The sequence below is a fragment of the Lepidochelys kempii genome, chromosome 1 (assembly GCF_965140265.1).
Source record: "Lepidochelys kempii isolate rLepKem1 chromosome 1, rLepKem1.hap2, whole genome shotgun sequence".
Classification (NCBI taxonomy): Eukaryota; Metazoa; Chordata; order Testudines; family Cheloniidae; genus Lepidochelys; species Lepidochelys kempii.
The window spans coordinates 229546719-229559927 of record NC_133256.1 but is presented as its reverse complement, the minus strand read 5'-3'; the positions used below and the strand labels follow the sequence as shown (position 1 = coordinate 229559927).

General features: G+C 42.7%; 1 protein-coding gene across 1 annotated transcript in view; it reads left to right on the top strand.

The window, feature by feature from the left end:
- Positions 1-13209, top strand: part of BMAL2 (basic helix-loop-helix ARNT like 2) — a 62006-nt gene that overhangs the window by 32236 nt on the left and 16561 nt on the right. Inside the window, exons 12-13 of the mRNA XM_073317364.1 lie at positions 8272-8330; positions 11123-11231. Coding sequence (XP_073173465.1) covers positions 8272-8330; positions 11123-11231 — 168 coding nt within the window. The remainder of the gene's footprint in view (positions 1-8271; positions 8331-11122; positions 11232-13209) is intronic.

The following is a 13209-nucleotide window of genomic DNA, read 5'->3' as shown; positions in this document are numbered from 1 at the left end:
TTTCTCCTCCTCTGTTGCTTCCAACTAATAAGTCCCCAGCTGATAGCAAAAAATCTTGTCAGTCCCTAAGTGCATGACCTTACACTTTGCGCTATTAAATATCATCCCATTTCTATTCTCCGGCTTTCAAGAAAGGCTAGAGACTTGCAACTCAAACTCCTTCTCATGGAGAAGTCTCTCAGACCTGCTTCTGAGCCTGAAGCCTGGACCTCCCCTGGAAAAAGCCTCGCCAATCATGGCTTCTGACAAGGGTCCCTCCTCCATTCAGACTTCTGATGAACCCACTAAAAAAGTGTCTAAAAAGTGGGTAACTATATCCCCAATGCAGGAATCAGCCAAGAAGTGCCATTCCGCGATCAGGCAAACTGCATCAGCACTGACCACACCTTTAGTGCCCAGAGCCAAGATAGCGGGACCATCCAGCACCGCCAGTACTGCGAGAGCTAAGGACTCTAAAAGAGCCAGCTCGGACAGAGGTGCTAAGGAGAAATCAGAACCCCATGCCTTGGCACTGACTCAGTCAAAGCCACAATCAACACACAGCTGTGCAGCACCGGTGCAGACCATGGCTCAGTCCTTGAACCCCAAATCACGCTCTGTGTACGTACTAGCACAGCCTATGGTGCCAACATATGCACCGCAGCTCCCAGCACCGCTCCAAGCACAGCCCCCGGTGCAGATCATGCAGACTCCACAGCAGCTCATATGGCACAAAAATCTCTTAATCAGATCTACGCCTGACTCTCCCATCCTCAGCACCAACACGATCCTGGCACGTTCGGCACCGAGTCTCATTGCCACTCCACTATGTTCTGCTCCACCTTTTTTAAGCAAGGAGGGACAAATAGATTCTCCCCCACAATCTCCTGCCCACCATGAGCCACCCAAATCAGGATCCTTTCAGGGGGCATACTACGCAGATCCCAAACATTTACAGTGGTATGGCCAACCCTGGGGTCCACCTATGCCTCTCCCACCCCAGTGGGCATAGTGGAACCCATGGGCAACTTACCCCACACAATAGGGACTGCTCACCACTTCTAGACTGAGTACGTAGCAATTGTCTGCACCTTTGGTACCTGGACCTTCGGAACTGGCTGGGGAAGGGGAGGAAGAGGAGGACCATACCAGGAAGGGGCACCACCTACCCACCTGTCGTCATCTTCCCCAGACGACACAGTCATGCTTCCTCCCCCTAATATAGGGGATGATTTCAAACAATTTGAGGACCTATTTAAAAGAGTGGCTAGCTTTCCGGACATCTCTCTGGAAGAGGTCCAGGTGACACAATACGAACTGGTGGACATCTTGAACACCACCCCCCTCCAAAATCGCTTTGCCTATGAACAACGTGATAATGGAACCTGTCAGGACCATTTGGAAGATGCCTGCAACAGCTCCTCCAACCTGCAAGAGGTCTGACAAAAAATATTAGGTGCCAGCGAAGGGCACAGAGTTCCTTTTCTCCCATCCGACACTGGTGGTCAATGCAGTCCATGAATGTGGCAGACAACAGCCCAAGACAACACATTGTGATAAGGACTGAAAAAGCCTTGACCATTTTGGCCACAAGGCTTACTCTTCAGCTACACTACACCTACGCATAGCCAATTACAAGACCTTGCTGGCAAAATATTACAATAACTAGACAAAGTTTTCTGAATGTATTGATTTTATTCCTGAAGGCAGAACAATTCACAGTCTTGTATCCAAGGGACAACCCGTCTCCAGAAAAGCCCTCCAAGCTGCACTGGACTCTGCAGACACAGCTGCAAGATCAGTGGCGACTGCAGAGGTGATGCAAAGGGCCTAATGGCTCCATCTCTCCAGCTTTTCTAGGAAAGTTTAATCCATGGTCGAAGACTTTACCATTCAAAGGGCCCAAACTTTTTGCCAAAAACACTGATGACTCTCTTCACACCCTCAAAGATTCACGAGCGACACTGTGATCTCTGGGGATCTATATGCCTAGACCCAAGAAAAGACAGAGGAGTTGTTATGCTCCTCAATATTACCGCCATACTCCGTATTCACAACATCGGCAGTATGAGTCACAGGGCCTCAAACTGAGGTAATCAAGGACAGCCTACTTCTCCTGTAGCTGCATTGTAGCTATCAACATCCAGGCAACAAATTTGAAGCCTTGGCCGAGGGCCCAAGAACCCCATGTCTGTCTGTTCTGGAGACTTCTACTCTCTCCTGGCCATTCGGAGACCGCCTACTTCAGTTTTATCCAATCTGGGAAACCATCACATCCAACCAATGGGTGCATGAAATTGTATGAACTGGTTACTCCATCCCCTTTCTTTTCAAACCCCCTACCCACCCTCCCTCTCCATCCCTATTCAGGGACCCATCTCATGAGCCTCTACTGTGTCAGGAGGTAATCCACCTCATACATCTAGGAGCAGTAGAACCGTTTCCAAAAAAACAGAGAGGAAGGGGCTTTTATTCCCACTATTTTCTAACGAAGAAGTAGTCGGGCGGATGGAGACCAGTACTCAACCTACACCAACTCAACAAATTCGTCAAGACACAACGATTCAAGATGATCACACTAGGTGCCATAATCCCAGCACTAGAAAGAGGGGATTGGTTCTTGGCCCTTGACTCCAGGATGCGTATTTTCATATAACAATCCATCCTTCCCATTGGAGGTTTCTCCAATTTACTATTGGTCAGGAACATTTCCAATACAAGGTTCTTCCTTTCGGACTATACACTGTCCATCAGGTTTTTTTGAAAATACTAGCAGTGGTTGTAGCCTAGCTCCAGAGAAACGGAATCATGATATTCCCATACTTGGACAACTGCCTGCTGAAAGCACCAACATGGCAAATGACGTTAGAAGCCACCAAACAGACGGAGACCCTTTTCATGAGATTAGGCCACCAAATAAATGCACAAAGTCCACTCTAACGCCAGTGCAAGAGTTTGAGTTCATTGGGGCCCATCTCAGTTCTCCCAAGGCCATAGCCTCCCTACCTCAACAACATTTCCTTGCTCTAACCAATCTCATAGCCACGACATGAAGCAGTCCCCAGGTATCTGTCAGGACATGCCTACTACAACTTCTCGGTCACATGGCTGCCACAACTTTTGTCATCAGTCATGTGAGATTACACGTGCATTGCCTCCAAGGATGGCTCCGTATATATTATGTCCCACATAAACACAGCTTAAACAAATGCCTCATGATGCCGGACAAAATAAGACTCTCTACTCTGGTGGACACACCCAGACAACGTCTGCATGGGAGTGCCCTTCCTTCAGAACATGCCAACATTAATCATCACCACAGATGCTTCGCTCCTCGGATGGGGGACACACCTGCATCCACATTCTGTCCCGTGTCACTGGTCCCCTGCAGAATCCCTTCTCCATATAAATTTGTTAAAACTACGAGCCATCTGCAAAGCCTACTCCCACTTCCTACCAATTATCAAAGTCAAGGCCATTCAGATCCTTACGGACAACATAGCTTATATATGTTACATAAACAGAAAAGGGGGAGCATGATCACACTCCCTATGCATGGAAGCCATGAAACTCTGGCAATGGTGCATCAGGCACAGTATCCACATCTCTGCCTCATACCTTCTGAATGCCAGAGCACCACAGGAGATATCCTAAGCAGGCACTTTTCTCAGGGCCACAAGTGGGAGCTAGGCAACCGCGTACTCCAATGCATATTTCAACAGTGGGGATTCCCACCGATAGATCTCTTTGCAACTGCACAAAATACCAAATGCCTCCATTTTTGCTCCAGGGCAGGTCTGGGAGCCTACCCTCCCATCCCCCTCCTGAACCACGTGCTCCACAAGATCAGGCAGGACAAAGTGAAAGTAATTCTAATACCCCTGCATGGTCCTAACAAACCTGGTATCCTTACCTTCTCAGGATGGCAGTGCGTCCACCAATCATGCTCCTGCTTCTGCCTCATCTGCTGTCCCAGAACTTGGGTTTCACCCTGCATTTGGATCCACAAAGACTCCATATCAGAGCGTGGCTCCTCCATGGCTCAAGGGATCTGAGATGATCTGCTCGGAGGATGTACAAAACATATTATTGAATAGTCGCAGAGCAACTACCCACCACACATACATACTCAAGTGGCAGAGATTCGATGCTTGGTGCCAGCAAAAATAGATATCATCCTTTTCAGCCTCCTTACCCTCAATATTAGATTACCTCTTAGAACTTAAAAGGTCAGGTCTCTCCATGAGTTTCAGTACGAGTTTACCTCTCCACTATTACAGCTTTTCACCACAAGGTGGATCAATTCTGTCTTTGCTCACCCTCTCACCAAAAGTTTCCTCAAAGGCCTCACCAACGTCTATCCAGAGCTATGTGATCCTACTACACCATGGGACCTCAACCTAGTCCTTTGGGCCCTCGCTGGTTCCCCATTTGAACCCATGGCTACATGCTCACTCCTACACCTTTCCATGAAGGTGGCGTTTCTAGTGGCCATTACATCTGCCAGACATGTAGGAGAGTTGAGTGCTCTCATGACAGACCCCCATACGCTGTCTCTTTTTAAAGATAACGTATTCCTGAGACCACACCCCAAGTTTTTATCTAAAATCGTCTGTCTTCCACCTTAATCAGCCCATTTACCTGCCGACATTCTACCCTAAACTTCATGAGGATAGAAAACACACAACACTTCATACTCTTAATGTGTGGAGGGCCTTTTAAATAAACAAAAGAAGACCATTTCGTAAATCACCCAAACTATTCATTTCCATTACTGAACGCTCCAAGGGGAGTGGCATATCCAAACATAGGCTCTCCAAGTGGTTCTCTGATTGTATAAAACTATGCTACCATCAATGTGACCGGCAACCCCCTAAAGGGATTCGCACACATTCCACCAGAGCCCTCTCGACCTCTGTTCCTTTCCTTAACGAAGTGCCCATCATGGACATCTGTAGGGCTACAACCTGGGCCTCAGTCCATGCCTTTACATAGCATTACGCATTACAACAACAGGCAACATTCAGTGCGTTCTTTGGACTCAGTGTACTGTCTTTTCTTACTCCTTCAACTCCAAAGCCCCCTCCTTCCTCTGGAGGGCATTGCTCTGAAGTCACCTAAAGTGGAGCACCCACAGGGACAGCACTCGAAGAAGAGGAGAAAGTTACTCACCGTGTGCCGTAACGTAGGTACTTTGAGATGTGTCCCCGAGGGTGCTCCACTATCCTTTCTCCTTCCCTTCCTCCCCTCTACTTCAGACATTAATACTTGATCTCTCCAGTAGAGAAGGAACAGAGGGGCGGTTGGTCGCATAGCACCAGTTAACTGCCTGAGGCGGTGTGAGACAGGGACTGCGCATGTGCGACCCAACCTTAAATCTTTGTTGACTGAGGTATCCTTCATGTGTACCCATATTCTCCCTCAGAATGGAAGGGTAAGAGAATTCAGAAATGGGCTGAATCCTAAGGGTTAGGGAGGCTATAGGGGGCCAAACCTGAAAACTTATTTAGCAGGAGGCACCATGTTGGACCTGCGTAAACGTCTGGTATTAAAGTTAAAGCTTTATTAAGTTGCTGCCTCCCACTTTAAAATCCATCCCTTTACCTGTTTCATTCTTAGGCACTTGATCAGCACATGCAGATTGGCTTAGGTAAGAGGCACCACTCAGTAGCTATTACCATACACCTACATTGCTAAGGGCACATTTCTTGGGGGGAAAAAAATGCAGAGATGACCAAACACTCTGCCTTAGTTGACACTATCTACTCTGTGACCTATTTACAATTTTCAAATTGCATTTTCACACTCATAACTGTGTGAGAGAGCACCTTTTAGAAAGATATGGCAATGTTAAAATTGAAACAAAGCATTTTGCAACCGTTACTCTGTTTGCTTCCATGTGGGCGTTTGATAGAAGATCATGGTTCTATTTACTTTTTACTTGATCTGTTCAATCATTTCTCCATTAGTGTAAAATTATGCAGTGCTAAATCCAGCTAGCTGAAACTCTCTTTTTCGCACCCCAAAGAGTTTGTTCAGTTTCTGTGAATTAGTTTGTATTCTTATCTTAAGGTCTCATGGTACTGTAGGGAATGATACACAGTTCTCCCTCTGTAACAATTTGGCAAAGTTCAACAGGTAAAAAGATACATAAAAGTAGGACCAGTAATTGCACTTCATCTGTTAGTGGTATGGACACCGTAACAGCTTCATGACTACTGGGTTCTCCAGCCACGGACACCTACTGAATGTCAAAGGGAACATAGTCCTCCTCCAAGAAAGATGACTGTCCAACCCACCTGTTGCCAATCCCCAGTGCCTGACAAGCCATATATATCAGGAGAGGTAGTAATTCTCTGATGTCTCAACAGCAGGTTGGGTGAAGTTCCTCCATAGCTATCCGTCTAGCAGAGTGGATATGTGCCCCAAGACACTTTTTTCAGCCAGAAAGTTCAGATGGGGCCTGTTTTGGTGTACTATCCTGACTCCCTTGGTAACTGGGGCTGAGAATGAGAGAGGTACATACACAACCACAAAACACACACTGGAGAATATAGAGGTAGCTTTTCCATAGAGACACAAGAAAAGAACCTTGGTTCTCTGCCCTTCCTGGCAGAAGTTTGCATGGAATTTACTACTCCTTAAGCTGGGAAGAAGGGAGCACAGATTCATCCTGAGGTGCTTGGAGGCATTTATGTGACTTTCCTCAGACACAAGCCTAAGCAGCTGGTCTTCACCAATCTGCAGGTCAAACATGGGTCCCCTTGCACATTAGGATTACCCATTCTGGTGAGTTATGTTCCTGGGCAGGTTTTAGACAAAGTGCATTCCTCACTGCCTCATGATAGAGGAGTATGGTCTAATTCTTTGTGTTTTCTGTTGCTCTAGCTTCCTTCGCTGGTTGTAAAATATAACCTAAACAAAACTGGCGAATAAGTGGAGCTAAATCTTTCACCTGATGCCACAGAAAGTGGGATTGTCCTGGCACAAAGCAATAACACACAGAGCATTCCTATTTAGCAGTAGGAATTCAGTTTTTCTGGTGAAAAAGGATCAAACATATATAACTTTGTCATGTGCCCAGAATTGTGACATGTTTTACTCGGTTTCATGTACTGCTTTAATTCAAATATCAAGTATACTATGTATTGTGTTTTAAATTTTCCTGATTTTTTTTACCAATAAATTAAAAACCAACAGGATCTTATTAAAGAGGAAAAGGCAAAATACCACATTTATTGTGAATACAGAAAGAATCATAGTAAGCAGTTAGTTATAGCTATAACATTCCATTCAATCTCATATTTATTCACACACACACACGTTCCGCAAGGTTGTTATCATAGTTACCAGCCTTAGAGTTGCTTATGCCAAGCCACTGGCCAGGTGGCCTGGACATGAGGAGGGAGCAGGGCCTTGTCAGATGCTCATCTGATGCTCCTGGAAGTTGGTTTGCAGAATCAGACCCCCAAGTTCTCACTTTCTAGACTCCATTTTTATAGGAGTTTTTTCCTATGCCAGTCTATGGGAATTGTTTCATCATGCTATTGCTGAATCAATCAGCAGATAGCACATTCTTGACGGCTCCATTCTGCTAGATGTTATCTTGTTCTTTGGTTCTCCCATTCTTGAGGCTGTTGGGTGGATTCCAGTCTGCCCTCCGGGGGTCCTCTGGTTATTTCCAGTTGTCGCCTTCTTCAGCCGATGGACACTGGATTCTGAGGCTGTCACCTCCCTGATCATTCAGTTATTATCCACACCAAGCATCCATCCACATACATCCTCTGTCTCTATTTTAATCACAATTGTTAATACAACAAAAGGGCGGGGAGTCTCTGGGTGCTGTTTCTGTTGTTAGAGTATTGCTTTGAGAGCAGACTCTGTCTTAGAATGTACTAATGCAATTAGCAGCTTGCAAGTTTCACACACAGAGGGAGAGAAACAGTACCAAAAACCAAGAGACCTCTTAATTAGTAATACCCTGGAATTTAAACTATGGGGAATCAAGCTCATTTGTGATTTTAATACAGAACTTCTTTAATATGATCCAACAATGCCACAGAAAGTGGGATTGTCCTGGCACAAAGCAATAACACACAGAGCATTCCTATTTAGCAGTAGGAATTCAGTTTTTCTGGTGAAAAAGGATCAAACATATATAACTTTGTCATGTGCCCAGAATTGTGACATGTTTTACTCGGTTTCATGTACTACTTTCATTCAAATACCAAGTATACTATGTATTGTGTTTTAAATTTTACTGATTTTTTTTCTATGCCCTTAAATTCTAAGGGGTCACAATGAGTCGGGAGACGAAGCATTACTACCCTGTAGTTCCCAGTCCTCAGAAGGCAAGTACAGTTTTTAGGTCACAAAATGTTATCGTCGTAGTGTGTACATTTCTTACAAGATCATTCCATAAGCGATTAGTATATAGTATTGGAATAATCTGGGTCCTGTGACCATCTGATCCAAGTGGGTTGTGTGAGGAAAATAAGCTTTCTCAAAGCCAATACAAAGCTCTGTACTTAAACATAGCATCTTTAGCTCCTGTAGCTCACTGCGTCCCTTTGTGATCCAAGGTATCATGATTATTTGCCTGGTCTCCCTTATTCACCTTCTCCTAAACTTGTGTATTCAGCTAGGCAGAATGGTACACTGCTAACACATAGCAAGTTCAAAAGAAAAGATGAATGGTTCATTCTGAGTTTAATCATGATAATATTTGTTTAATATTAGTTGGTATTATAATGTTGGGATGTTTACGCGTACCCAATTATGAATGTAGGATGGTACTGACAGATTTATCTCGGTGTTTATATGCTGTAAATAGAATCGGTTGTCTACCTGCTTCCTTACTTGCTATGTCATCTAGCCACAGACCTTTTCTTTTTCACTCATCCTCTTTTAGCTGGGCTTTGTACGCAGATAATTAAAAAAAAATTTTTTTTAAAGTAAAACGAAAAAAACAATCTAACGCTATTGGCACTCTTGATAGGAAACACAGCACAGACAGTATGATTATTTATATTTAAATGTTTGTGTTTTTTCAAGAAAAAGGAGGGTTAGAGTTACAGAACCTGCAAGGTTTATAAAAGGTGACTTTAAAAGAAACCACAATTTTTAAACATTCCTTTGCAGTTTGGTAAACTGCAGCACAGTACATGTGTAGAAAAACGTGAAATTGATGATAAGCAGGATGGATAAAAATCAGTGCTTTAAAAATCACATTAAAATCAGTTTTTTATTTAAATGTAGCCTTTTAAAAAAACATTTAAAATTAAATTTTAAATTATGACAATTTATGTTTAAGGCCTAAATTTATTATAATTTATGAAGATAATGTAAATTTTAAAAAATTAAGCAGTACATATTTGCTGCCGAAGTTTTAAAAAAAGTAAAACCACTGAACTGGTGGAAGTCACTGGCAATGCACCTGGAACCAGAGTTTGCTGAAATGCTAAGTCAGCTTTTGACAAAAGTAGGAAACAAAAACAAAAAAAAGCTGCAGGAGTAAAAAGAATTCAGGCAGAAGTCCAGCAGCAGAGTGGGGGGCTATCCTGTTTGTTGTACTGAATGCAACATGTATGATTACCTGCCTTGTGGGCGGGTGGCATATGTGTGCATTCAGTGCTGGGGGTTGTGGCCCGCAGAGACCAGGTACGGTCATTGTATAAATCCATGGTATGCCCACACCTTGAATACTGTGTGCAGTTCTGGTCACCCCATTTCAAAATGATGTATTAGAATTGGACAGGGTATAGAGAAGGACAACAAAAATGATTAAAGGTATGGAACATGTGGAGGTATTAAAAAGACTAGGACTTTTCAGCTTGGAAAAGAGATGAATAAGGGGGGATATGATGGAGGTCTGTAAAATCATGAGTGGTGTGGAGAAAGTGAATAAGCAAGCGGTATTTACTCCTTCACATAATACAAGAACCAGGTATCACCCAATTAAATTGTTAGGCAGCAGGTTTAAAACAAACAGAAGTATTTTCTCACCAATGCACAGTCAACCTTTTGGAACTTGTTTCCAAAAGTATAACTGGATTAAAAAAGGAATTAGATAAGTTCATGGAGGATAGGTCAATCAGTCGCTGTTAGCCAAGATGGTCAGGGATGCAGCCCCATGTTCTGGGTGTCTGTAGCCTCTGACAGCCAGTAGCTGGGACTGGATGACAGGGGATGGATCACTCAATAATTGCCCTGTTTTGTTCATTCCCTCTGAAGCATCTGGTATTAGTTGCTGTCAGACAGGATACTAGGCTAGATATACCATTGTACTGACCCAGTATGGCCATTTTTGAGAGTCTTGTGCAAGTGCAAAGAGAATATTTTCATTTCAGTTTATTTAACCAGTTCAGTTAAATGGCAGTCTTGAAGAACATGGTGACCAGAAACAATGTGTTCAATTCACTAACTACAGATACTACTTCCTTTGTTTAATAAATCAGTGAGTTTTAGATGCAAAACACATTCTGATAAACATTGTAAAACTTTTTTCTTAGGTATCTAGCACATTTAGCTAATAAAAAAATTAATTTAATTTTAATTTTCATCACACAGAGCTTGACACAAATTACAAGTAAAAAATCAACATGTAATAAGTGCATTGTTCACTATTTTCTAACATAAATAAAAGGTGTAAAAATTAAGAATCTGAATAGATGTAAATTAAACTATAATAGATTAAATAATCTTGTGTAGATACATTGTATCTTCTTGGTTACCAAAAAAGAAGCACCAAAGTTAGTGTAAACGCTATATTTTATTTCACATCAATGTGTTTTAATGGTTATTAATTAATGAGAATTAACCTTTCTTTAGGAAAATAACTAAAAAATACAAATGCAAAATGATTGCCAATTTAAATCATGATTTAAGTGGTCCACCCTGATTGTAAATGAAATGCAATAGTTTCACTGGTGAAGCTTAGTAAAATGCGAAGATAAGTGAACAATGAAAATCAATTAGATTTATAAAATTCTCTCTAAGTTGTTAGTAACACGAGTAAGGAATCTGTTTTAGGTAAATAAGAGGTTAAAGGTTGAGAAGAGATGGGTTAATTGTTTCCTGCTGTATAGTGAAAATATTTTAACATTTAATGAACTTCAACTTAGTTTTCATTTTGTAATTGTAGATACTTCAAAGCAGTCTTTTCCCAGTGTACCTGGGATGTCCTCTGGAACAATACTTGGTGCTGGAAGCATAGGAACTGAGATTGCAAATGAAGTAATGAACTTAGAAAGGTAATGAAAATTGAAATTGTATTTTAAGCTTTTAAGCAAAGAAGAGTAGAATGTGATGGGAGAAGCATAAGTAATTGGGAATTCACTAGTGTACTGCTTTTATTTTATCTTATCATATATGAGTAGGTGTTTTTTGGTTCAGCATTGGTACACTGCCTCAGGAGAGACCAAGTATAGCAACCTAACCTGAGATTCTTCATGACAGTGCAGAGCACTGACCTGATAACTATCTTAGTAGTATGCTAGTCATTCTTTATTTTAAAAAGTTTGCTTATTCACCCAGATTTCTAAAAATTGTATTATTCTGGATTTGTCACATCTTCACTTTAATTAAATTAGAACAGATACCTGGGGACTAGAAATAATCTTACCTTCATATGGCCTCTGCCTGTTCATACTTAAGAGATGTGCCATCAGTGCAGCTCTAATGTGGAACCTTCTTGTAGCAGTGCCTGTTGGAAAGCCTTAGAGCCCATCCCTCTACTCACTGTTCCCGAATATTGTGAGGGTGAGGTTCTAAAAGGTGGTCTGGCATTCCAGCCTCCTCAGTTCCTTTCAAGCACAGTTGCAGCCAGACCATGAACCTCACCAAGTCATTCCGACTGGGAATCATCGACTCAAAACTCAGTTCCTTGACTAGCTCTGTTAATATAGAATTAACCATTTAAATAAAAGTTCTTCTAAATAAATAGAGTTTTTAAATTCATTTTAGTCTATTCCTGTGCCTCAGCATAAATCCACAGATCCAAAAGAGAAAAGACTAAGATTTAAGAGGTGTGTCTCTTCTCCTGCTATGTTACCAGCTTCATACACCCATGCAAGGTATTTGACTTAGATCGGAGAAGGTATTCTCCATCTTGCTGTGCCATATGGCACACCTTCACACTTATAACTCATAAGGTATGTGAAAACCAGCTCCAAATATTCTGGAATTACTTCTCCAGGAAGCCTTAATGGCAAAGTCTTCTGGTTCCAGATTTTTAGAATCCATGAGTACAGATAGGCCTGCTTCAGCCCCAGCTCCTTCAAGGATTCAAAAGAGTATACAATCCTGTCCCAATTACCGACCCCCCATTACTGCGGTAAAATCTAGCATCACCGTACCAAAGGATCTGCAGCCATCAGATCTAACCGTTCAGCAAGATGGGTTCCTGCAAGTGTTGACCTTTGATGGGAGAACCAAGCTTTAGAAATGCAATCGCTGGGATCCAGCCCCTTCTGTTCTGAGCAAAAGAAATGGTGCACCCGTTGGCTTCTGTTAGCAGACCAGTCTGTACACCAGGGCCCTCTCAGATCCCATGGCCTCAATTCCAAGACCTTCGGAGCCCAAACCAAAAATAAAGGATCCCAGTGACAATAAATCTGGAAAGAAAGGTCATACCCCAATGTAACAAGCATATCTATTTCTCCTCTCCTCCCCCCAACCCCACCCCCCAAAATAATGGCCAAAAAGGCTCCAGACACAACTTCAGACTCCTCAATGTTGGGCCACCACTGCAGTAATGAAAGCAGATAAGTTCATAAATCAGTTCCAGAACCATACTCTGCAGTGAGAACCATACTTTGAGCCAAAGGCCACCCCGGTTCAGGGATCCTCTGGGCAGAAAGGAAAGGGAATCTAAAATGTATATTATATATGTTGGGTATCCCTCCTGCATCTTCCCCACTGGGGAAAAAAAGTAGAAATCCCTCCTCCAAGTTACAGGTTTCCCCTGAAGTGTTGCTACATTCCTCAGGACATCTACAGGGTCCCTAGGGAAGCTTGCTTCGCCATTTTCTGTACTATACTTACCAAGACTAATACTCTCTCAAGTTTGAATTCTCTCTCATCTGCATTGGGATCCACAGTCTGAAGACTCGGGCCAGTACAGACCTGTTAACTTGCCACCTTTTTTTCTCCTGTGGAGTGGCTCAGATACACTAGAAGACATTAAACTGACACAACGTACAGATAATTTAGACAAACAGAATACCCTTA